General features: G+C 46.0%; 2 protein-coding genes across 3 annotated transcripts in view; one reads left to right on the forward strand and one right to left on the reverse strand.

Moving 5' to 3' along the window:
- UBE2R2 (ubiquitin conjugating enzyme E2 R2) overlaps window positions 1-3,011 on the reverse strand; it is a 61,553-nt gene extending 58,542 nt beyond the window's left edge. The window contains exon 1 of the mRNA XM_081940923.1: window positions 2,714-3,011. Within this exon, the coding sequence (XP_081797049.1) occupies window positions 2,714-2,890 (177 nt within the window). The 5' untranslated portion in view covers window positions 2,891-3,011. The remainder of the gene's footprint in view (window positions 1-2,713) is intronic.
- A 14,118-nt stretch (window positions 3,012-17,129) lies between these two features.
- NOL6 (nucleolar protein 6) overlaps window positions 17,130-22,659 on the forward strand; it is an 88,784-nt gene continuing 83,254 nt past the window's right edge. The window contains exons 1-3 of one of the 2 annotated variants that reach the window (XM_081940918.1): window positions 17,130-17,285; window positions 19,579-19,809; window positions 20,051-20,167. In XM_081940918.1, the coding sequence (XP_081797044.1) occupies window positions 17,259-17,285; window positions 19,579-19,809; window positions 20,051-20,167 (375 nt within the window). In that variant the 5' untranslated portion in view covers window positions 17,130-17,258. The remainder of the gene's footprint in view (window positions 17,286-19,578; window positions 19,810-20,050; window positions 20,168-22,659) is intronic. The other variant, XM_081940917.1, reaches the window with a different exon arrangement.

Here is a 22,659-nt window from a genome sequence, read left to right on the forward strand (position 1 = left end):
CCTCAAATACTGCATTCAATGCCTTCCCTCTCCAGTTCAAATCAATGCATAGCAGAATTACTTGGCGTCCACACTTTTAAAACTCTGAGGTGCCCAGACTGACAAATGTTAGGAGCAAGGAAACCTACAGATCTGGAGATCAAAATTTAAAAAAAAGACAAGATGGCGTGACCCTCATAAAAATAGGGGCAGGGCCCTAATCATTTGGTCACTGCTACCCTAGGCAGGAAACCCTATACCGTTCCAGACAAATGGCTATCCAACATCTTCTTAAAGACTTCCCGTGTTGGGGCATTCACAACTTCTGGAGGCAACTTCTGTTCCACTGATTCATTGTTCTAACTGTCAGGAAATTCCTTAGTTCTAAGTTGCTTCTCTCTTTGATTAGTTTCCACCCATTGCTTCTTGTACTACCCTCAGGTGCCTTGGATAATAGCTTGACTCCCCCTTTTTTGGGGCAGCCCCTGAGATATTGGAAGACTGCTATCCTGTCTCCCCTGGTCCTTCTTTCTATTAAACTGGGCATACCCAGTTCCTGCAACCGTTCTTCATATGTTTTAGTCTCCAGTCCCCTAATCCTCTTTGTTGCTCTTCTCTGCACTCTTTCTAGAGTCTCCGCATCTTTTCTACATCGTGGTGACCAAAACTGAATGCAGGATTCCAAGTGTGGCCTCACCAAGGCATTATAAAGTGGTATTAACAGGTGATCTTGATTCTATCCCTCTGTTAATGCAGCCTAGAACTGTGTTGGCTTTTTGGGCAGCTGCTGCACACGGCTGGCTCCTATTTAAATGGTTGTCCACTAGAACTCCAAGACCCCTTTCACAGTTACTACTATTGAGCACGGTACCACCTATACTGTACCTGTGCATTTCGTTTTTCTTGCCTAAATGTAGAACCTGACTCTTTTCACCATTGAATTTCATTTTATTAGATAGTGCCCAATGTTCAAGTTTGTCAAGATCCTTCTGTATCTTTAGCCTATCTTCTGGAGTGTTGGCTATTTCTGCCAGCTTGGTGTCATCTGCAAATTTGATGAGTTCCCCATTTATTCCCTCATCCAAATCATTGATTCCCAGAATTCCTTGGAATTCCAGAGCCAATATGGGCAAGCCACTAGTATATTAGTGGACTTCAACTCCCAGAATTCCTGAGCCATCATGGCTGGCTCAGGAATTCTGGGAATTGAAGTCCACAAATCATCCAAGGGCCATATTTCCCCACCCCTGAATTAAATAAACCATTCACATATGATCCTAAACACAAGGCATTCAGTCCATCCTCCAATGCAAACTCAGCTTAGAAATATCCATTATTATTTACCAGACACACAAATTAGGCAAGTGGCCCCTGGGATCCAGTGCACCCCTTGAAGGATCCTTTTCAAGATCCAAAACGCTCCAGGTAAACGCAGAGAGAATTTACCTGCCTGCTGTGGATTCTAAAGCAAGCCTCTTCTTTACATGAGAAAAAGGTGTTTTCTGCCAGTCTTCACAGCAGCACTGTTTTTTTTTTTACATATTTTTACATAAAAATGTGCAAGATAACAGACGAGATTAACTTTTTCTCACCTCCAAAGCAACTCTGGGCAGCCTTACAAGTCATTCGGTTTTGGATCTGATCTGGCTAACCTTTAACCTTTCAACCAAAAGCAGGGAGAATTTGATCCCAATCCTTTTGTTTCCCTGGGGAGGGGGGATGAGAAGCAGAGCTGGTTTTATTTTTATTTATTTGTTGAATTTATATGCTGCCCATCTGACTCCATCAGAGCAGCTCTGGGAGGATGACAGGATGATAAAAAGATTTTTAAAAAAAAAGATAATATGGAAGATTAAATTAAGAAAAAGGTGGTTCGGTTTTCCCCTTTGCCAGCCTTCAGAAATGCAGGGGGAGAAAAACAAAGGGGTGGGGCCATGAAAGGGTTGGGCCCCCACCCTTCCCAGCTGCTGGGTTTTCCCCAGGTGGTCTCAGGAGAAGGGGGGCTGGGGGGAACTAAGAGGACCAGACAGAGCCCCTCCTCTCTCATTGAAATGCGGGGAGAGGGGGAAACAAAGCGAGAAGAAAAAAGTGGGGTGCCAAACCCTTGAAGAAAAAAATGGGGAGACCCTCATGAAAAAGAGAGGAACAAGAGGGAGCGCCTCCTTCAAAAGTGGGGAGACCCTCATGAAAAGGCAGGGAGCAAAAACCTTGAAGACCTCCAAATGAAAAAGAGGGGAGACCCAAACCAGGAGGGGGACCCCAAAAGGGGGGGAGGTGCAAACCTGGGAAAGTGGGGAGACCCTCAAGAAAAAGCAGGGTGCAAAACCAGAGAGACCCTCCTTCAAAAGTGGGGGAGATCCTCATGAAGAGATACCACAGGAGGGAGACCCTCCTTCAAAAGCAGGGTGCCAAACCCTTGAAGACCCCACCCATGAAAAAGTGGGGAGACCCTCATGAAAAAGGGAATGCAAACCAGGAGGGGACCCCAAAAAGGGGGTTGTGTGCAAGGAGACCCTCTTTCAAAAGCGGGGGGGAAGCCCTCATGTTAAAAGCGGGGTGCAAAGCTAGGGCGAGACTCCCTCCTCCCCCTTGAAAACCGGGGTGCCAAACCCTTGAGTGTGTACACCCCCAGAAAAGACCCCCCCACTCTCATTCAGAGCCTGCTGCCTTCCCACCGGGGTGTCGTCGCCCCCCCTAGAGGTGTGGGGGGAGGGGCGTGGGGGCGGGGCCTCACCTTGAAGTAGCCGCCCTCGTAGAGCGTGTTGGGCGGCCCGAAGATGGCCACCTCCCAGTTGTAGAGGTCGGACTCGTCGACCAGGGTGATGCGGAAGCCCTCCACCGGCTCCTCCTGCAGCCCCTTCAGCTCCAGCATCAGCGCCTTCTGCGAGCTGCTCACCTGCTGCTGCGCCATGGCGGAGGCGGACGAGGACGGGCACCAGGCCCAGGAGGGAGGCGAGACGGGAGCCGCTCAGGCCGGGCAGGGCCTGGCCGCGGCGGGCCAGGCCGGGCCAGGCCGCCCGGCCCGCCCGCCGCAGCAGCCGCCGCCGCCGCGATCCTCCTCCTGCTCCGTGGGGGGAGGGGAGGGGAGGGGGGAGGGGGGGAACGGCCCTGGGCGAGGAAGGGGAGGGGGGGCAACGGCGGACGAGCGCGGCCTCCGCCACCGACCGAGCCGCCCAGCCGCGGACCGCTTTCGCTCCCCGCCTCCGCCACCGGGGGCCCCTCGACGCCGCTTCTCCCCTTTTGTGACGGGCGACGCCGCTTCGCTCGTTCACTCGGGCCGTCCGTCGCTCGCGCCCGCTGACGGGAACGCGCACGCTTCGCCCGCCCCCACCTCCCTGCCTTGACTTCCGCTTCCGCCTGCCTGCCTACCTCGGCAGGGAGGCGCGCAGGCCGGGCCGGCCGCCTGCCTTTCGGCGCACGCGCACGCGCGCACGGCGGCTCGGGCAACGGCCCCACCCTCCCGTTGACGTCAGGCGGCCTTGGCAACGCCTCTCGAGTTGACGTCAGAGGCCGCTTTATTGGGAAGGGTTTACCGGAGCTGGGATGAACACGTTCTCGTGTTCTCTCGCTCTCCCCTCTCCCTAACCCCGCCCTCTACCGTTATATCATTGGTTGCCTTCTAAGCTTAAGTCTCATGGGCCACGCCCTAAAGGGAAGGGAGTCCCTCTCGCGCTCTCTTTCTCTCGTCCAATGCTTAGCCTAGTCCCGCCCTCTAGCGTTATATCATTGGTTGCCCTCCTAAGCGTAACTCTCCACGGTCCCGCCCTAAAAGAGAAGGGAGCGTTCGGCCATTGGCCGCTGCCTTTTAAAAGGGAATCAGCCTTCTTCAGGGGTTCGCTGGTTGCCTGCTCTGTTATGCAAGCTCTTTGGCGGTGGGCAGGCCTTTAGCTGCTCTTAAATGGACGGAACCATTAAGACTTTGGAAAGGGGGGGGGAGTTAACCGAAATGCTATTTTCAAAGAAAAAGAGGACAATTGCTGAGTGCTGATTTATTACACGTTGTTTCCAAAACACTTTGCAATAATGAAGGTGGGAAATTAATTGCCATGGAAGGTGCAATGATGTATCAATTACATATTGTATATATACAATATGTAATTGTACGTGCCAATGTAGGCGATGGATCGCTCCCTTGTCTGTCTGTATATGTATATACATGTATGTATACACACATATATACATAGACATTTTATATATTTATATACACAAACATACATTATATATATTATATACACATATATATACACACAATATATACACACACACATATATATACATTTTATATACATACACAAACATACATTATACATACATATATTTATATATATACACACAAATACACACATTATATATACATATACATGTACATATACATATACATATACATATACATATACATATACATATACATATACATATACATATATATATATATATATATATATATATATATACACGTGTGTATATACATACATACATACATACATACATACATACATACATACATACATATAATCACTCCCACTGCCCAGAACAAGGTTTATGATTTGGTTTATGCAATACATCAGATCACATTCATGCATTGGTCCAAATCATGTGTAAACCACTATTAGGCTAAGCTTTGATGTAACCACAGATACAAGCCGTGGTAAACCACCGTCAACCAATTTGAGCAAGCTGGTTGTGGTTCAATGGGTTTTATTGACCAGTACTGTTGTCACCTAGTGTTTTTCAATCTTGGCGACTTTTAAGGACTGCAATTCCCATAATTCTGTGCTGGCTAAGGGAATTGGGGGGGGGGGGGGGTGTTGAAAAGTCCACAGAAAGTTGCCAAGATTGAAAAACCCAGCGATTCTCCCATGGGAAGCAACTTAGATGAAGTTAAACAACTTAGAACTTAGGATAATTTATTGTCACTTTTTTAAAAATAGTTTTTATTAAACAGTTTTCTTCATTTTATATCACAGTTTCGATCTTTACGGGAGTCTGATATCAGTATATCGTCTAAGTACATACAAATTGTCTTTCTTCTTCCTTTGGTGTACATATCTATTCTATATAATGTTACACTACCTTGGTGACATAAGTATATATATTTCCCTTTTTTGTCACTTAATTTACATCTTTACTTATTTTTACATTCTTATTCTTTGCTTCTATTCTCTAACCAGTTGTACCATGTGTCCCCAATCAGGTAATATTCCATTTCTCCTGTTTCTTTTATTTCCATTGTTAGCCTATCCATGTCCGTAAATTATTTAATTTTATTGTCACTTTGAATGTACATTAATCGGCATACATGAACATTAAATTTACCAGCTCTCAAAGGGTCTCCACCTCCAATACATGCTACATTAACATAACAAAATAAATACATAAATACCAAATTATGCATAGACCCACTTAGATTCTATGACACAGAGAAACAACAGTCTAGTTTGGATGTATACAAAGCGAGAAATGTTCCAATTTTGTTAAATTTCTTAATCTGAACAGATTTCTAGTAGACTAGATAAAATTTATCATACTTTATGTATGATACTTTACTTACCTTACTTTAGTATCACTTATTGTTCTTGACATTTATATTCTGCTTATATCTTCCTAATGACATGCAGGCTTTTAAAACCAATGCAATATACTCTTATTTACAATCGATTAATAAAATGTTGAAAAACTGTAATGTTTAGGTCAAATGTAATTTTCCTGTTTCTTCAATTTTTATCTCTTTTTTGGGGGTCTTATTCTTTCTTTGTAATGTTTAATAATAAACTGACAATAAAATGATAACAAATCTTTATTATATAGGTAATATAATAAAAGGTGAGCATAAGATTGGACTTCCTGAGAATAATTTAAGGACACGAACAATACTTTTCCCATGTACATTTCCTTTGGGATGCTGATCTCAAATCTTACTTCAAGTAGTTACAGGAAGTCCTTGAGCACAATTGAACTTGACATTTATGTTGTTAACTCAGACATTTGTTAAATGAGTTTCGCCCATTTCATGATGACTTTACTTGCCTTAATTGTTAAGTGGATCACTGCAGTTATTAAGTTAGTAATATGGTTGTTAAGTGAATCTGGCTTCCCCATGGATTTTGCTTGTCAGAAGGTCACAACGGGATCACGTGACCTCGGCACACTGCAACCCGTCATAAATATGAGTCAGTTGACAAGCATCCAAATTTTGATCACGTGACCATGACGGATGCTGCAACGGTCGTAAGTGTACAAAACGGTCACAAGTCACTTTTTTTTAGTGTCGTCGTGACTTTGACCATCACTAAATGAATTGTTGTAATATACACTATGTGTACACTGGTTTGGGACGTTGGTTGATATACTGGGCTCTCCGATCATGGAAACATGCTTGGTATTGGCTTTAAGATAGTACTGTGATGGAGAACCTATGGTATGTGTGCTACAGGTGACACAAGGAGCCATATCTGCCGGCACACAAGGCCGGCGCACGCATGCAACTCCACCATGCATGCGTGCGCCGGCCAGCTGATTTTCAGTCTTCTGGAGGGCCAGGGTAGGCTGTTTTCGCCCTCCCCAGATTCCAGGAAAGACTCCGGAGCCTGGGGTAGAGCAAAAAACAGGCCCAATGGACCAGTTCAGAAAAGTTCCATTTATGGCTTCCGGAGGGCCTCCGGGGGAGGCTGTTTTCACCCTCCCCAGACTCCAGGAAAGACTCCGGAGCCTGGGGTGGAGGATAAACAGGTCCAACGGGCTAACCAAAACTTCCAGTTGGCCTGTTGGGCCTGTTTTTTGCCCTCCCCAGGCTCCGGAGGCTTTCCTGAAGCCTGGGGAGGGTGAAAAGAGCCTCCCCCGGAGGAAATAACCAAGCTCAGCTTGGAGGTGAGTAGTGCAGCATTTGTGGGGGAGTGTGTGTTTCGGCTGGTGCACACATGCACATGTGGAGACATGCTTTGCCTTATTGGTGCCGGCATGCATGCGTGCCCTTGCATTTTTGGCACCCAACAACAAAAAAGTCAGCCATCACTGGGATAGTAGTTTTATCTAATAAACTACAGTTAAAGAAACTATGGCTTCTTGTAAATTGTGCTTTATCCAAAAACTACAGCTAGACAAACTATTAAGGCAGGGCATAAAGCGGGATTTGGACGTAACATGAAACGGGGTCAGACTATAAGATCTCCTGGGGACCCCCATCTATCCCTTCTATCATGTTATACATTTACTGAGTCTTGAAGTAAAACAGGAAGTTTGAACTCAGTAAACTTGAATGTCAAACCACAACATCTGTGTAGATCAGGTCAGTTGGAGGAGTCGCTTGCGAGTCAAATGTTATAGCTCAGGGGTGTCGAACATGCGGCTCTCGAGCCGCATGCGGCTCCCGGCCAAAATGAATGAGGCTCTTTGCCTCTTATCATTATTTTGTATACTGTGGCTCGGATCGCGCGCTCCCTTTCGGAAGCTGGGGAGGTCCTTTGCAGGCAGCTAGAACGGGCCGCCTGCAAAGGACTTCCCCAGACTTGCTTTGAGGAGCACGGGGCGACTGAGGCTAGTTGTGAAGCCCCAAAGCCCCCACCGCCACCGGAAGAACTGCTGCCACCTCCTCCTCCTCCTCTTTTAACAGGCAGCACTGCCGGATTTGCCGCCCGGCGCTGCGGCTGAGATGAAGCCGCCAAAGCTCCAGCCGGCATCTCCGCGTGTGGCAGCGGTGCCTCCCCTCCGCTCGGAGCAGCTGAGCTCAGTCAGCGCTGGGTTACCCCTGCCCCCTCCTCCTCCTCCGCTGTGCTTTTGAGGAGCCATGAGGCTGCAGGAGCCAGTAGGAAGGCGGGGGGGAGCAGGGGAAAAAAAGCCTCATGGCTCCTCAAAAGCACGGAGGAGGGGGAGGGGGCAGAGGTAACCCAGCGCTGAGCTCAGGAGCAAATCTGGTGATTCTGTTGGAGGAGGAGGAGGAGGAGGTAGCAACAGTTATTCTGGTGGCAACTCGTACTCGTCGGCATCTTCAGCAGAAGCCCTGCCCACAATGAAGAAAGCAAAGATGGAGCAGATCCACGCAGATGACGTCGCTGCAACATGACTGGAGGAGGAATTCTGGGAGTTGAAGTCCACAAGTGTTAAAGCTGTCAGGTTTGAAGACCTCTGCATTTTTTTTCTAGGGATGGAAGGGTCTTGTAATTTGACAGCTTTAAGACTTCCATGCTTCAAATGCCAGAGTTCCTGAGCCAACAGGACTGGAGGAGAAATTCTGGGAGTTGAAGTCCACAAATCTTAAAGCTGTCAGGTTTGAAGACCCCTGGGGTTTTTTTTCCTTAAAGGGTTAGGGGTGCAAGGGTCTTGTAACTTGACAGCTTTACGAGTTGCGTGCTTCAAATGCCAGAGTTTCTGAGCCAACATTTTGGTTGCTAAGCAGGAGCGTTGTTAAGTGATACTGATATTATATAACACTTTGAATTAAGCGGGTACCTTGAAGAAACATAACTTTGAGTTTCAAATAATACTGATTTCGTTGTTGTCTTAGGTGACATCTGTGAAAAAAATTCGGGTGCTCAGGCATGAAAATGTGCCGCTCAAACACTATACTTTTCTGCTCACATCGAAAAAAAATTAGAGGGAACATTGCTTCTGGGTCTGTTTTGGCAGGTCACTGCGTGGTGTGGCTCTCTGACTCTCACAGTTTAAAATTTTGGCTCTTTTTGTCGAACTTGTTCGCCACCCCTGTTATAGCTTAACCACATGTCAGTACGTAACTAGTGCTTCCTGCATGCCAACTGCAGCCTAGGCATGAAAGACCAATACGGTATAATCTGCTTCTTTGCTTAGAAATAAGGAATTTAGCCAATAGAAACGATTTAGCACATTTCCATGTTAGCTGTTTTGAGGAAGTTATAAGAACACGCTTCTCTCTAAGAACCTCACTCAGACGTCAAATGTGGGTTTACACTGTCTGAGCCATTTGGCCAAATAAAGCTTATCTTGATCTCGCAGTCCGAGTCTCCTGATTTTCTGCAACATTTGTGGCAAGCCAGCCAGGAGATGAGGAGCGATATTTCACTGAGGACGGCATGTACTTGCTGGATTGCTATGCTCTTTTTGTTTCGCCTAGTTGCCATCCAATCCCACCTTCGTCGCCAATGTTAGATTGGGTAATGGATAGGCAAACACAGGCTTAACGGTAACAACAGCTCTTTATTAAGTACAACAAGTGAGAACAATCTAGCGAAGGTTGAGCTGACAGCAGCCCTTTTATAGGGAGCTGTCAGACCCTTCGACCAATAGGATTAAAGACCTTGGTGGAAACCACTGTAGTTAGAGCAAGTATCTAACACCCCTCCCCTCTTGGATGGAACAATCCTACTTGTTACGTAGTCACGCAGGTAGGCGGGCTTTTTGGTAGCTCTGCCTGACCTGCGCAGTTCAGTAGGAGGAGTTTCCTTGGATAGGTCGGACGGACCTGTTTGCTCCGCAGCTCCGCTTCGTGGAAGCTCCAGGAACCTTTCACAGGCCGCAGCTGGAGCTTCTAGAGCCGGTTCGCTCAGAGCTCACTGCGGACCTGCAACATAACCAGATATGAGCTGGCCGTGGAAGGAGTGAGTGTTTGCTCCGTTTGGGTAGGGCCTTGGCTAACTCGTGCAGGAATTACCTCTGGTTGTCTAAGAGTGGAGTTGGAGTAGTGGCCATGGAGTTGGTCAATATGCCTTCTCCAATTCCTACCATCCTTGAGCTCTAGAAGGTAAGAGCAAGGGCCGGTGTATCACTGTGGCAGGAATCCACAGAGTTCCCCTGGCGTAGTGGTGGGCGTATACCGAATCCCCTATGCTAAATGTCCGAATCTTGCTTGTGGAGTCTGGGGGCAATGAGGCAGAATAATTGGGGTGGGGCCTTAGCCGGCGACCCATAAGAAGCTCGGAGGGGCTTCTCCCTGTAGTGGCACTGGGTGTGATGTGCTGAATTAGCAAATTGTGGTCAACCCATGTTTGCCAATCTCCCGGGCCCATCCTACAGAGGCCTCTTTTGCAGATCTCACCATTCTCTCCGCCTGACCATTGGAGGTCGGATGGAATGGTGTGACCAGGGCATGCCTGATTCCCTGAGCTGCTAGGAAGGTCTCAAATTGCATGGCCGTGAATTGGGGCCTGTTGTCCGAGATCAAGATGTCGGGCAGGCTGTGCGTGGAGAAAAGTCTCCGTAGCACCTTGATGACCGCTTCTGCTGTAGTGGAGGTCATCAGGACTACCTCTAACCATTTCGAGTAGGCGTCCACAACTAAGAGAAATGTCTAGCCATGAACTGGGCCAGCAAAGTCAATGTGCACCCTAGACCATGGTGCTTGAGGTCGCTCCCACTCCTTAGCGGGCACCTCTGGGGGATCTGGTCTGGACTCCTGGCACGATGTGCAGGTAGCCACCCATTCTTTGATCTCCCTGTCCATGTTAGGCCACCACACGTAACTCCTAGCCAAAGACTTCATCCTGACAATTCCAGGATGCCCTACGTGTAAAGCCTCTAATACTGTAATGCGCATTTTGGGTGGAACAATGACCTGGTCCCCACACAGTAAACAGCCATTAGTAACCAATAACTCACCACGTTTGGTAAAATACATTTTGAAATCAACACCAACAGGCCCCTTGGGCCAACACCTCCACACCCAGTTCATAATTTGCTTGATGGTGGAGTCCTTTGCACAGTGACGGGCAACGTCACTGGACAAGACAGGCCCAGTCTCAAGGCAGTCAATGAGGACTGGTGTCTCGGGGGTAGGGTCAGCAAGAAGTTCTGGCAGTGGGCAGCGGCTTAACGCGTCAGCGTGCCCCAAAGTGGAATCTGGTCTGTGGATGAGGCGGTAGGAGTAGGCAGCTAAGAAGATAGTCCACCTGGTCATGTGAGGTGATAATGACACTGAGGTAGGTTGCTCCCCAGCCAGTAAGCCCAACAACAGCTTGTGGTCTGTAACCAGTTCGAAGTCCCGGCCATATAGATACTCATGGAACCTCTTTACTCCAGCCACTGCAGCCAAAGCCTCACGGTCCAGCTGGCTGTAGTTCCACTCTGTGGCGGACAAGGTCCTAGAGTAAAATGCAATAGGGACTTGGGTTCTGTTGGGCATGCGGTGGCTGAGGACGGTGCCGAAGCCCAATGGGAAAGCATCGCAGGTCAGCATCAACGGCAGGGTCTGGCTGTATTGTACTAGAAAGGAGTCTGCTGACAGGTGTCGTTTTACCGCAGGAAATGCGGCAGCCTCGGCTCTGTCCCAGGACTACTTTGCGTTCTTAGCCAGGAGAGGGTGTAAGGGCTCAGCAATGGTGGCTTTCTGTTTGAGAAAGACGCTGTAGAAATTAAGGAGCCTGAGGAACGGCTGCAGCTTGGTTTGATTGCGAGGTGTGGGGGTGTCCTGAATAACTTTAATTTTTTGTGTGGTTGGGTGACTCCCAGAACCATTGATTAGGTACCCTAGGAATTCAACCCTTGGCACGTTAATTTGCATTTCTCTTTTTTGAGACGGAGGCCTTTGTCTCTAATTCAAGCCAAAACTGTTTGTACACGTTTCAAAAGTTGCGCCTCATTTGCAGCCAATACCAAGATGTCGTCAAAATAGGGGACAACTCCTGGAATCCCCTGCAAAAGCCGTTCCATGATGCTTTGGAACAGTCCAGGGGCAATACTAATGCCGAATTGCAGGCGGTGACATTTGAATGCACTCCTGTGCATCACAATGGTTTGGGCCTCCGCCGTAGTACCATCTAAAGGCAATTGTTGGTATGCCTGCGCCATGTCCAATTTTGCGAAAAAATTTCTGGGGCCTAATGAATGAAGTAGGTGCTGTACAATGGATACAGGGTAGGCGCTTTGTTGTAGCGGTTTATTTATTGTGCACTTGTAGTCAGCGCAGATACAGACAGACCCATCAGATTTGACAGGTGTCACTATAGGGGTCTCCCAGCGTGCGTGATCGACCGACTCTAGGATTCCCTGGCCTACGAGCTTGTCAATTTCCCTGACAATTTTGGGATGGAGAGCAAAAGGTACTCTCCTGGGTTTTAGCCTTATTGGGGCTATGTTGGGGTCCCAACATATTTACCCAGGCTGGTGCCGGACGTTCTCGAACTCCTTAAAGATGGCTTTAGCGCCATCGTCTTTCAAGGCGTTGATACCGGTCACTTCTAGGCCCAGGGCTTGGAACCAATCTAGCCCTAGGAGGCTCTGCAGGTTGCCGCTGACCACTGTCACTGGGAGTTTCCCGCTGAACTGCTTGAACTTCACCTGGAAGGTGCCTTGGCCCACAGTGGGGACCCAGTTTCCCTGGTAATCGCATAGGCGGATGTCAGGGGTGCGAAGATACTGCTTCTTTAGGCTAGGGATAGCCTGTTTCAGGGTAGACCACAGTATGATGGTCAGTGATGACCCGGTGTTGATCTCCATTTCACATGGAGAGACCTCGATGACGACTGTGACCTTCAGCTTTTTTGGCCAGTTGGTGCAGACTTGACCTATTGACGTGTGGTAGGTGACTCTATTGTTGCCCTTTGAGCACCATGGTGGCTTCTGCCAGGCCCCTTGGTTGGGCCTCTGTTGGTGGTTTGGTGCGCTTCTAGCTGCCAGGCAGTGGCAGGGAATTCGCTCTGGCACACCTTGGCGATGTGCCCCTTTCGCTCGCAGCGCTGGCAGGTTGCGTTGTGGAAACAGCAAGCCGATCTGGCATGGTCCCCTCCGCAGCTAGCGCAAGGTGGGAGATGCAGTTTGAATTTGCGTCCCGGCTGAGCTCTCGGGTTCTGCAGCCTCATGATGTATGCGTGTACTCTTTCGCACGTCTTGTGGAACGCTTTGGCGCTGCAGAGTCTTGGTAGATTTGACGGCTGATTCAGACGCCCTGGCCTCGTTGAAGGCGATCTTCAGAGTGTTAGATTTAGCGTGTAACCTCCTCTATAAGGTAATGTCCTGCACGCCGCAAATTATGCGGTCCAGAATCAGCTCGTTCAGGTCTTGGAATTCGCAGTACGCTGCGGCCTTGTGAAGCGCCACAACCTACTCATTAATCAACTCACCCTCTTTCTGGTTCCTGATGTTAAACTCATGCCAGCGAACATGCTTGGATGGCATGGGCGCCTAGTGGATCCTCAGTGTCTGCTGAAGCACGGACCAGAGGACTGATTGTAGCGGTGTCAGCTCAGAGAGGTCTTTCGCCATCTCGAACACTTCCAGGCCACAGTATGCGAGGAACATGTTTTTCTTGCGGCCTTTAGAAAGGCCCATGAGGTTGTTTGCCTCGAGGAAGCAGACAAATCGTAGAATGTATGAGTCTCAGTGCTCGGTGACTGGGTCATACGGAGTCGGTGGGGCGTGCATGGCCATTTTGTGTTCTGAGGGCGTTTTGGAATCTGTTGCTCAAAAATGGCTGCTCGAAGCCACGCTCTGAGCTCCGGGCTGGATGTACTTTCTGGATTGCTACGTGCTTTGCGGTTTGCCTAGTTGCCTTCCAATCCCACCTTCTTCGCCAGTGTTAGATTGGGTAATGGATAGGCACACACAGGCTTAACGGTAACAACAGCTCTTTATTAAGTACAACAAGTGAGAACAATCCAGCGAGTCTGACAGCAGCCCTTTTATAGGGAGCTGTCAGACCCTTCGACCAATAGGATTAAACCTCTGTTCCTGCCGGAACAGAGGACCTTGGTGGAAACCACTGTGGTTAGAACAAGTATCTAACACCTATGGCTTATACCAGGGGTGTCCAAACTTGGGAACTTTAAGACTTGTGGACTTCAACTCCCAGAATTCCCCAGCCAACATGGCTGGCTGGGGAATTCTGGGAGTTGAAGTGCACAAGTCTTAAAGTTCCCAAGTTTGGACACCCCTGGCTTATACAATAAACTCTGGCATCTTGTAAGTTGTACTTTATCCAAAAATTACAGCTAAACACACTATGGCTTTTCATAAATTGTGATTTATTCAATAAACTGAAACTAAACCAACTATGGCTTCTTATAATTATAGCTTATCCAAAAAAATTACAGTTAAACAAAAGATGACTTCTTGCAAACTTTGATTTATCTAATAAACTGCAACTCAACTATGGTTTCTTATAATTGTGGCTTATCCAATAAATGACAGCTACCCTAAAATTATGTCTCCTTGTAAATTGTGATCGATCCAACTGTGGTTTATACAAAAACTACAGCTAAAGAAACTGTGGCTTCTTGTAACTAATGAATCCGTCAAAGAGAGCCATGGATGGAGACAGGAGGTTCAGGCGCTTGTGGGATAGTGTACAAAAAGTCATAGGGGTGGGTGGGCTTTTCCATTCTTTTCCATTCTTCACACCCATGGGTGTGAAAAGGGGCGGGGCTGCCATTGCACACTCTTCTTCTTAAAGCAAAACCAAGGCCGCCATCTGCTGGACACCAGAGAAACTGGCATTTAGTAGGAAGACCACCCAAACAGGGGTCTTCAATCTTAAACACTCAAAGAGCCATTTGGATCCGTTTTCCACAGAAAATAAAACATTGGGAGCCACAAAACACTTTTGACATTAAAATGAAGATAACATTGCATGTATCAGGTTTTTTTTACCCTTATGCTATGTAAATAAAAAAAAATCAAATCAGAGAAAACAAATTTTTATTTCTGCAGGCCGCAAAAACATTTTGAACTCTGAAATAAAAGATGCTGGGTTGAAGGTTACTTTCAAATAAAATACTCAGCGTCTATTTGAGTCCTCGCATTTATGAAGTAAAAAGCTGAACTTAAATTATCCCCCTGCTGCAAACCAAAAGTGATGTCTGCTTCTGTGTGCTGACATCCAGATGTCTCACATTGGCAGCTGTGACACATAGTTTGAGCGACAGCCAGGGAGCCGCAGCAGAGGGATGAAATAGCCTCATGTGTCTCCAGATTCGTGGGTTGCTAACCCTGACCAAAGGGGCGACACACTTTTCTGGAATGGCAATCAAACTCTACAATGTATGAATCTCTCGTATTTCTTAACAGCCCCTCCCCTCCCCTACAATGCTCTTGAAGAGGAACTCCACCAAGCTGAAATATTTAATTCTTTGTTTATTTTATTCCTTTATGAGTAATTTAAGGCAGTGAATAGACAAAATATTTCTTCCTCCTGTTAATTTCACTTGAACAATAACAACCTGTTAAGTGGGTTGGGTTTAGAAACCGGGACCAACCCAACCCAACGTCACCCAGCTATTCTCGTGCCTAAGGCAGAACTAGAACTCACTGGCTCCTGGTGATTGGTCTAAAATCAGCCAGTCAATATTTATGCCTAAGGCGGAACTAGAACTCACTGTCTCCTGTTGATTGTCCCAAAGGCAACCATCCAATATTTATGCCTAAGGCAGAACTAGAACTCACTGTCTCCTGGTGATTGTCCCAAAGACAACCATCCAATATTTATGCCTAAGGCGGAACTAGAACTCACTGTCTCCTGTTGATTGTCCCAAAGGCAACCATCCAATATTTATGCCTAAGGCGGAACTAGAACTCACTGTCTCCTGGTGATTGTCCCAAAGACAACCACCCAAAATTTATGCCTAAGGCGGAACTAGAACTCACTGTCTCCTGGTGATTGTCCCAAAGACAACCATCCAATATTTATGCCTAAGGCGGAACTAGAACTCACTGTCTCCTGGTGATTGGTTGAAAATCAGCCAGCCAAGACTCATGCCTGAAGTGAAAGTAGAAAGTAGAAGTGAAATGTCTGCTTGCTCAGTTTCCATCCATTGTTTCTTGTCTGGCTTTTGGGTGCTTTGGAAAATAGGTGGACCCCCTCCACTCTGTGATAGCCCCTCACCCAGGTTGAAAAATACTCTCTCGATTGCATCAAAGGACAATCTGTTTTGATTGCCAAATGTCCCTCTTGGGGAAAATAAAAAGATTTCCATTGTACCCTTCACATTTTTTTCTGTGATTTTTGCACGCACTGATGTGCATCAAAACGCCGAGTCTCATCAAAGGTCGTCCCTCTTCTGGAAATATCCAGCTAGTCCTCGAGTCATGATGACCACTGAGCCCCAAAGTTCTGTTGCTGAACGAGACATTTGCTAAGTGACTTTCGCCCCATTTTACGACCTTTCTTGCCATAGTTGTTAAGTGAATCATTGCAGCTGTTAAGTTATGAACACGGTTGTTAAGCGAATCTTCCCCGTTGACTTTGCTTGTCAAAAGGTCACAAAAGCAGATCGCGTGACCCCCCCGTCGTAAATATGAGTCAGATGAATTTTGATCACATGACCATGGAGATGCTGCAAGTGTGAAAAACGGTCCTAAGCACCTTTTTTCCCGTTTTAACTTTGAACGGTCACTAAATGAGTTGTAAGTGGTAAGTGTTAGATCGGGTAATGGATAGGCACACACAGGGTTAACGGTAGCAACCGCTCTTTATTAAGTACAACAAGTGAGAACCATCCAGCGAAAGTTGAGTCTGACAGCAGCCCTTTTATAGGGAGCTGTCAGACCCTTCGACCAATAGGATTAAACCTCTGTTCCCACCGGAACAGAGGACCTTGGTGGAAACCACTGTAGTTACAACAAGTATCTAACAGTAAGTAAAGGACTACCGTTAAACCAGCGTGCATAAGCATACCAATGTGCCTACCATCCCTGTCCTACTGTCCCCACTTATTCGTATCCTTTCCTTGTATTCAGAATCATGTTTGTACTTATATCTGTCATCTTGTGCATGCTTGACAAAATAAAATTAAAATATGAATATGAAAATATGAAGAAAAATGTATGTACATAAAATCTTATATTTATTATAATCTATTGCAATATAATTATTACATTAGCATTATAATTGTTAAAATCTACGAGAAGGCAATAATCGAAGAGCAAACTACAAGTGCAGGATATGCATGCTGATAGGGGAAGCTGTAAAATTATATTATATTGTCATGTTTTTTTGTGTTTTTATCTGTTTGTCTTTGTTTTTTTCCTTGGTTATTTTCCCCCTTTTTTCTTTTTTTCTTTTTTTTTTACTTGTGGTTTTTGAAACTTGAAAATGTTTAATAAAAACTATTTAAAAAAATAATAAAAAATTAAATTAAGTTGTCGGACTGAACCCGGAAGAGAGCGAGGTTGGACCTCTCTTCATTTTCCTACTTCTAGACTAAACCGCGATCCACCATGCGCGTTCCGGCAAAACTTCCTTTGCGCTCTCAACCAAACCTCCAAAAGGGGGCGGGACTAAACGACGCTAACCTATCGGAGCACGAGAAGAATTAACATATTGGCCGGAAGACGGAAGGAGCCGTACTCCACGTGGTTTTTTTTTGCCGAGTTCCACCCACATGGCTGCCCGAGCGGGTCGGCGGAAGGTGGGTTGAGGATGACCGGAGCGCGGTGGGAGGGAATAGATCGGGGAGAAGCAATGCTGTAAAGGGCCCCCGGGGAGTTTCGCCCGTCTCCTCGTCGGACTATAACCCCCACCATCCACGGCCGGAGTGGTGGTGGTCAAGGACAATGGGAGTTGTAGTCCGGGGCTGCGCGCAGTGTCTCCCTCCCTCGCTTTGTTTCAGGGTTTGGGGTGGGGTGGGTGGGGTTGGAGATGGGGTGATGGTGGGGTGTGTGCGGAAGGCAATCTTAGCTTGCCTCAATTTGGCCAGATCTGTTGAACTGTAGGGTTGGACTAGAAGACCTCTGAGGTCCCTTTTGTTATTCTGTTGTTGTTATTATTATTATTTTTATGCACCTCAGCATCTCATCTTTAGAGTGTAGCTAATTTTGGAAGAGGGGGAGAGGAACATTTTTCCTCCCCCCAAAAAAAAATATTTTTGCAAAATATGGAATAGAATAAAAAAGTAACTATGGAATGGAATAGAAACAGAATATAATAGAATGAAAGAAGGAAGACTAGAATAGGAATTGAATTCAATTCTTTATTGGCCAAGTCTGATTGGACACACCAGGAATTTGCCTTTGCTGCAGATGCTCTCAGTGTACATAAAGAAAAATAAAATAGAATGCATTCATCAAGAATCGTAAGATACAACACTTAATGATAGTCATGGGTTACTAATAAGCAATCAAATCATACTAGGAAACAAAGACAATATAAATCCTAAAAATACTAGCAACAAGGTTATAGTCGTAAGTGGAAGGAGAGAGGGATGAGAAGAAGAATAGTAATACAGTCTTAGTAAATAATTTGACAGTGTTGTGGGAATTAGCAGAGTGAGGGCGTTTGGGGGAAAAACTGTCCTTGTGTTTAGTTGTCTTGGTGTGCAGTACCCTATAGCCTCATTTTGGGTGTAGGAGTTGAAACAATTTATGTTCCAGATGCGAGGGGTCTGTAGATATTTTCACTGCCCTCTTTTTGACTCGTGCAGTCCTCAATGGAAGGCAGGTTGGCAGGCATAGGTTTTTCTGCAGTTCTAATTATCCTCTGAAGTCCGTGTCTGTCTTGTTGGGTTGCAGAACCAAACCAGACAGTTATGGAGGTGCAGATGACAGACTCAATCATTCCTCTGTACAAAATTTATGCTGCCTCCCGTTTCTTGCAGCAGCTCAGCTCAGGTAGCTTGCCCCCCTCCTCCCAGAAGCCACTTGTAGAGTAGATTTGTGGGCCCAAAGCCACTTTGTGGGGTTTGTTGGCTGCAGATGGACCAGGACTTAGCTTTCTTTTCCATTGCCCTGTTTCAAGATGCTTCATTTCCTGCAAACCTGGGATGCTTGCTGGCTTCTCATTCAAACGAGACTCCAAAAAATGGATCTTATTTAAGTTTAATCTTTTAGAACAGAATAACAGGGTTGGATGTCCCAAAGGTGCCTTTTTTCAAGAGACAACTGGACTTTCTGGTTTTTCTTTTGAAGACGTTTCGCTTCTCATCCAAAGAAGCTTCTTCAGCTCTGACTGGATGGTGGGGAAAGGAAGGATTTATACTCCTTGCAGACAGCTGGTCATTTGCATCCTTTAAAATTTATTTTTATTTTATTTTTCCATCACCTCTCTTACATCATTAAATTTATAGTGTGTCATCTGGGTACAGATTTTGTGTTATCATATTCAACATACATCATTTTAATATATATGTTTATCTTGCCTTTACATTTCGATTACCTTTTAAGTCAACTCCCCTCCTCTAATTCTGATCCCCCCCCCAATTATTCAGTTTTCTATTTCTTTTTGCCTACATTCATTTTCTATCCAATGATAAAAACATCCCCATATCTTATAATACAGTCATTGGCATCCTTTTAGAGGGTCCTTGAGGCCTCTTAGAGGTTTATCTGTGTCTTCAGGGTCACCTGAGTGGTGCAAATGGTTCCTGTAGTCTAGCAATTTTTTTCTCCGGAAATCCATTCCTTCTCCCACACCATTCCAAGGATGTTCATCGCAAAATTGTGTAGCTAAAAGTCTGTAGAGATTCTCAGTTCTCCAGGTCGTGGTTGTCCCAAAGGTGCTTTTTCTGGATGCAACTGGACTTCCTTGTTTTTTCTTTGAAGACCTTTAGTTTCTCATCTCCAGGTGGCCTTACCAAATGACCAGCTGTCTGCAGGGAGTGTAAATCCGTTCATTTCCCCACCATCCCAGACCAGGTAGCAGGACTGTTAATAGATAAAATCTTTATGTGGGTGAATAATCCCCTTCGTTGTTGTTGTTACCTCTAGATGTTACCTGAAAGTGACGAGGGAACTAAAGGTCCGGAGAAGGAAGAGAAACAAAATGGCATCCCTAAAGAAGAGAAGCCGAGGGGAAAGAAACGGGCCTCTTCTTCCAAAGGCCTCTTGCAGCCGGTGAAATTGGGCAAAAGTGAGCTGTACAAGGTGCCCACCAATGAAGAGCTGAGCCACCTCAAGGAGACCGAGAACCTATTCCATTCCAACCTTCTGCGCCTGCAGGTCAGTTCGGGTTGGGAAATTGGGAGGAGGAGTCAAGTGGGGACCTAGCTTGGAATCCATGCGTAAGCGGCGTAAACTCACTCTCCCAAGATCACAGCCAAAGCAGCTTTGGCAGCGGGAACCGGAAGGGCGATTCCTATAACGAAAGGAAGATCCAGAACATTATGACAACTCCCCCCTGCCCTCCCCCCCTCCCCCCCGTGAATGCACCTCTATATTGCATTTTTCTCTCCATCTGCAGATCGAAGAGCTGTTGAAAGAGGTGACCCTCAAGGAGAAGAGGAAGCAGTGGATTGATGCCTTCCTTCATGAAATCAGCGGCATGCTCAACAACGTCCCGGAGGTTCCCGCGAGAGATGTATGCTTCAGATCCGTGCGCTTGACAGCATCTTGAGATACGTTCTCTGGAGGTTCTTGATCACCCAGGGCATGGTTGTCCCCAAGGGGCTTTTTTTTCCCTTCAAGAAGCAACTGGAGTTTTTGGTTTTTCTTGGAATGGAATACGGAATAGAATAGAACAGAAATATGGAATAGAATAGAACGGAGTAGAATAGAATAGAATAGAAAAGAAAAATATGGAATAGAATGGAATGGAGTAGAATAGAATAGAAATATGGAATGGAATAGAATAAGGAATAGAATAGAAATATGGAATAGAATAGAAATATGGAATAGAATAGAAATATGGAATAGAATAGAATATGAAAATAGAATAGAATATGGAATGGAATAGAAAAGAAATATGGAACAGAATGGAATAGAATAGAATAGAAATATGGAATGGAATAGAATAGAATAAGGAATAGAATAGAAATATGGAATGGAATAGAATAAGGAATAGAATAGAAATATGGAATAGAATAGAAATATGGAATAGAATAGAATATGAAAATAGAATAGAAAAGAAAAGAAATATGGAATAGAATGGAATGGAATGGAGTAGAATAGAGTAGAATAGAATAGAATAGAAATATGGAATGGAATAGAATAGAATAGAATAAGGAATAGAATAGAAATATGGAAATAGAATAGAATATAGAATGGAATGGAATAGAATATAATAGAAATATGGAATAGAATGGAATGGAGTAGAATAGAATAGAATATGAAAATAGAATAGAATATGGAATGGAATAGAATAGAATAGAATAGAATAACAGAGTTGGAGGAGACCTTGGAGATCTTCTAGTCCAACCGCCTGCTTAGGCAGGAAAACCCCACCCAGATAGGATATGACATCATCTATCTGGAACTATCAAGGAACATAATCCTCCTATTCCCCACCATCCAGTCAGAGCTGAAGAAGCGGCTTCGATGAGAAGCGAAACGTCTTCAAAGAAAAAACCAGAAAGTCCAGTTGCCTCCTGAAAAAAAACACCTTTGGGATTCTCACCCAAGAAGCTTCTCCAGTTCTGACTCTGAGCTCTTCAGTCAGAACCGAAGAAGCCTCTTGGACGAGAAGTGAAATGTTTTCAAGGAAAAAAACCCAAGAAAGTCCAGTTACCTTTTGGGAAAAAACACATCTTGAGACATGTTTCCTGTGTATTTCCAGATTTGGGATTCTTTCCCTGCATAGACAAGGGTGTCAACTGTCCGACTTGCTAGGCCCAAAATGGGGCACGGGGGGTGGGGGGTGAGGGTGTGTGTCCCCCCTCCTCCCACAGCCCATTTTTGGTCCCAGGAGGCTTCAGGGAGGCCTGCTAGGCCCAAAATGGGGCACGGGTGGTGGGTTCCGGCGTGCCCCCCCCCGCCCATTTTGTTCCCAGGAGGCTTCAGGGAGGCCTGCTAGGCCCAAAACAAGGCATTATTTATTTATTTTTATTTATTTCTTGGATTTCTAGACCGCCCCCTCTCCCAAAAAGGGACTCGGGGCGGTGTACAGTCAATGCAGATAAAAATACAATCATAAAACAATTAAATACATTTGGATGGAGGAGATAGGCTGTACAAGAAATAAATATATTCTAAAACCCTAAAAACATCCCCAATTAAAAACCCAAACCCAATTAAAATAAATCCCCGGGAGGTAAAACTAAGAGAGTGCCAGGCCAGCTGATTGAAATAGGTGAGTCTTTAACTTTTGACGGAAGGAGCGGAGGTCGGTGGTGGTTTCGGGGGGGGTCTGGCGTGTCCTCCCTGCGCAGCCCATTTTTGGTCCCAGGAGGCTTTAGGGAGGCCTGCTAGGCCCAAAATGGGGCGCGGGGGGAACAGACGTGCATGAGCAGGGGGGTGGGATGCGTGGGGTGTGTGTGTCACACACACATTGCATCATGGGAGGGGGCACGCACCTTCAGCACGCAACAACAAAAAGCTTAGCCATCACTGGACTAGCCTATCCAAGAGAAGAATTGGGGGGGACATGATAAGTGTCTTCGGTGTCTTGAGGGGCTGTCACTGAGAAGAAGGGGTCAGCCTATTCTCCAAAGCACCTGAGGGGGTAGGAAAAGAAGCAACGGGTGGAAGCCCCTCTAGGTGGAAATCCAAACTAGAAATAAGGAGGAAATTCCTGACCCTCAGAACTATCCACCAGTGGAACCATTTGCCTCCTGGAGTTGTGGTCGCTCCATCGTTGGAGGTCTTCAAGAAAAGATGGGAAAAAGGAAAATTGAAAATGAAATGCAGATGGAAGATTTCACGGGGATTGACAGTCACAAAGGAAAAGTAGACAAAGGAGAAGATCTCCCAAAAAAGAAACCACAAAATAGCAAAGAAAGGAGGAGAACAGGGAAAACCCCGGGGAAAGTTACTCGAATAATAAAAGTAAATACTCTGAAGAAAAGATACAATAATCACAAAAATAGGAAAAGGAAAAAGAAGTTAGGGGAAAAGGGGAGAAGAAGGAAAAGAATT

The sequence above is a fragment of the Natrix helvetica genome, assembly GCF_964273705.1.
Source record: "Natrix helvetica genome assembly, chromosome: 2".
NCBI lineage: Eukaryota > Metazoa > Chordata > Lepidosauria > Squamata > Natricidae > Natrix > Natrix helvetica.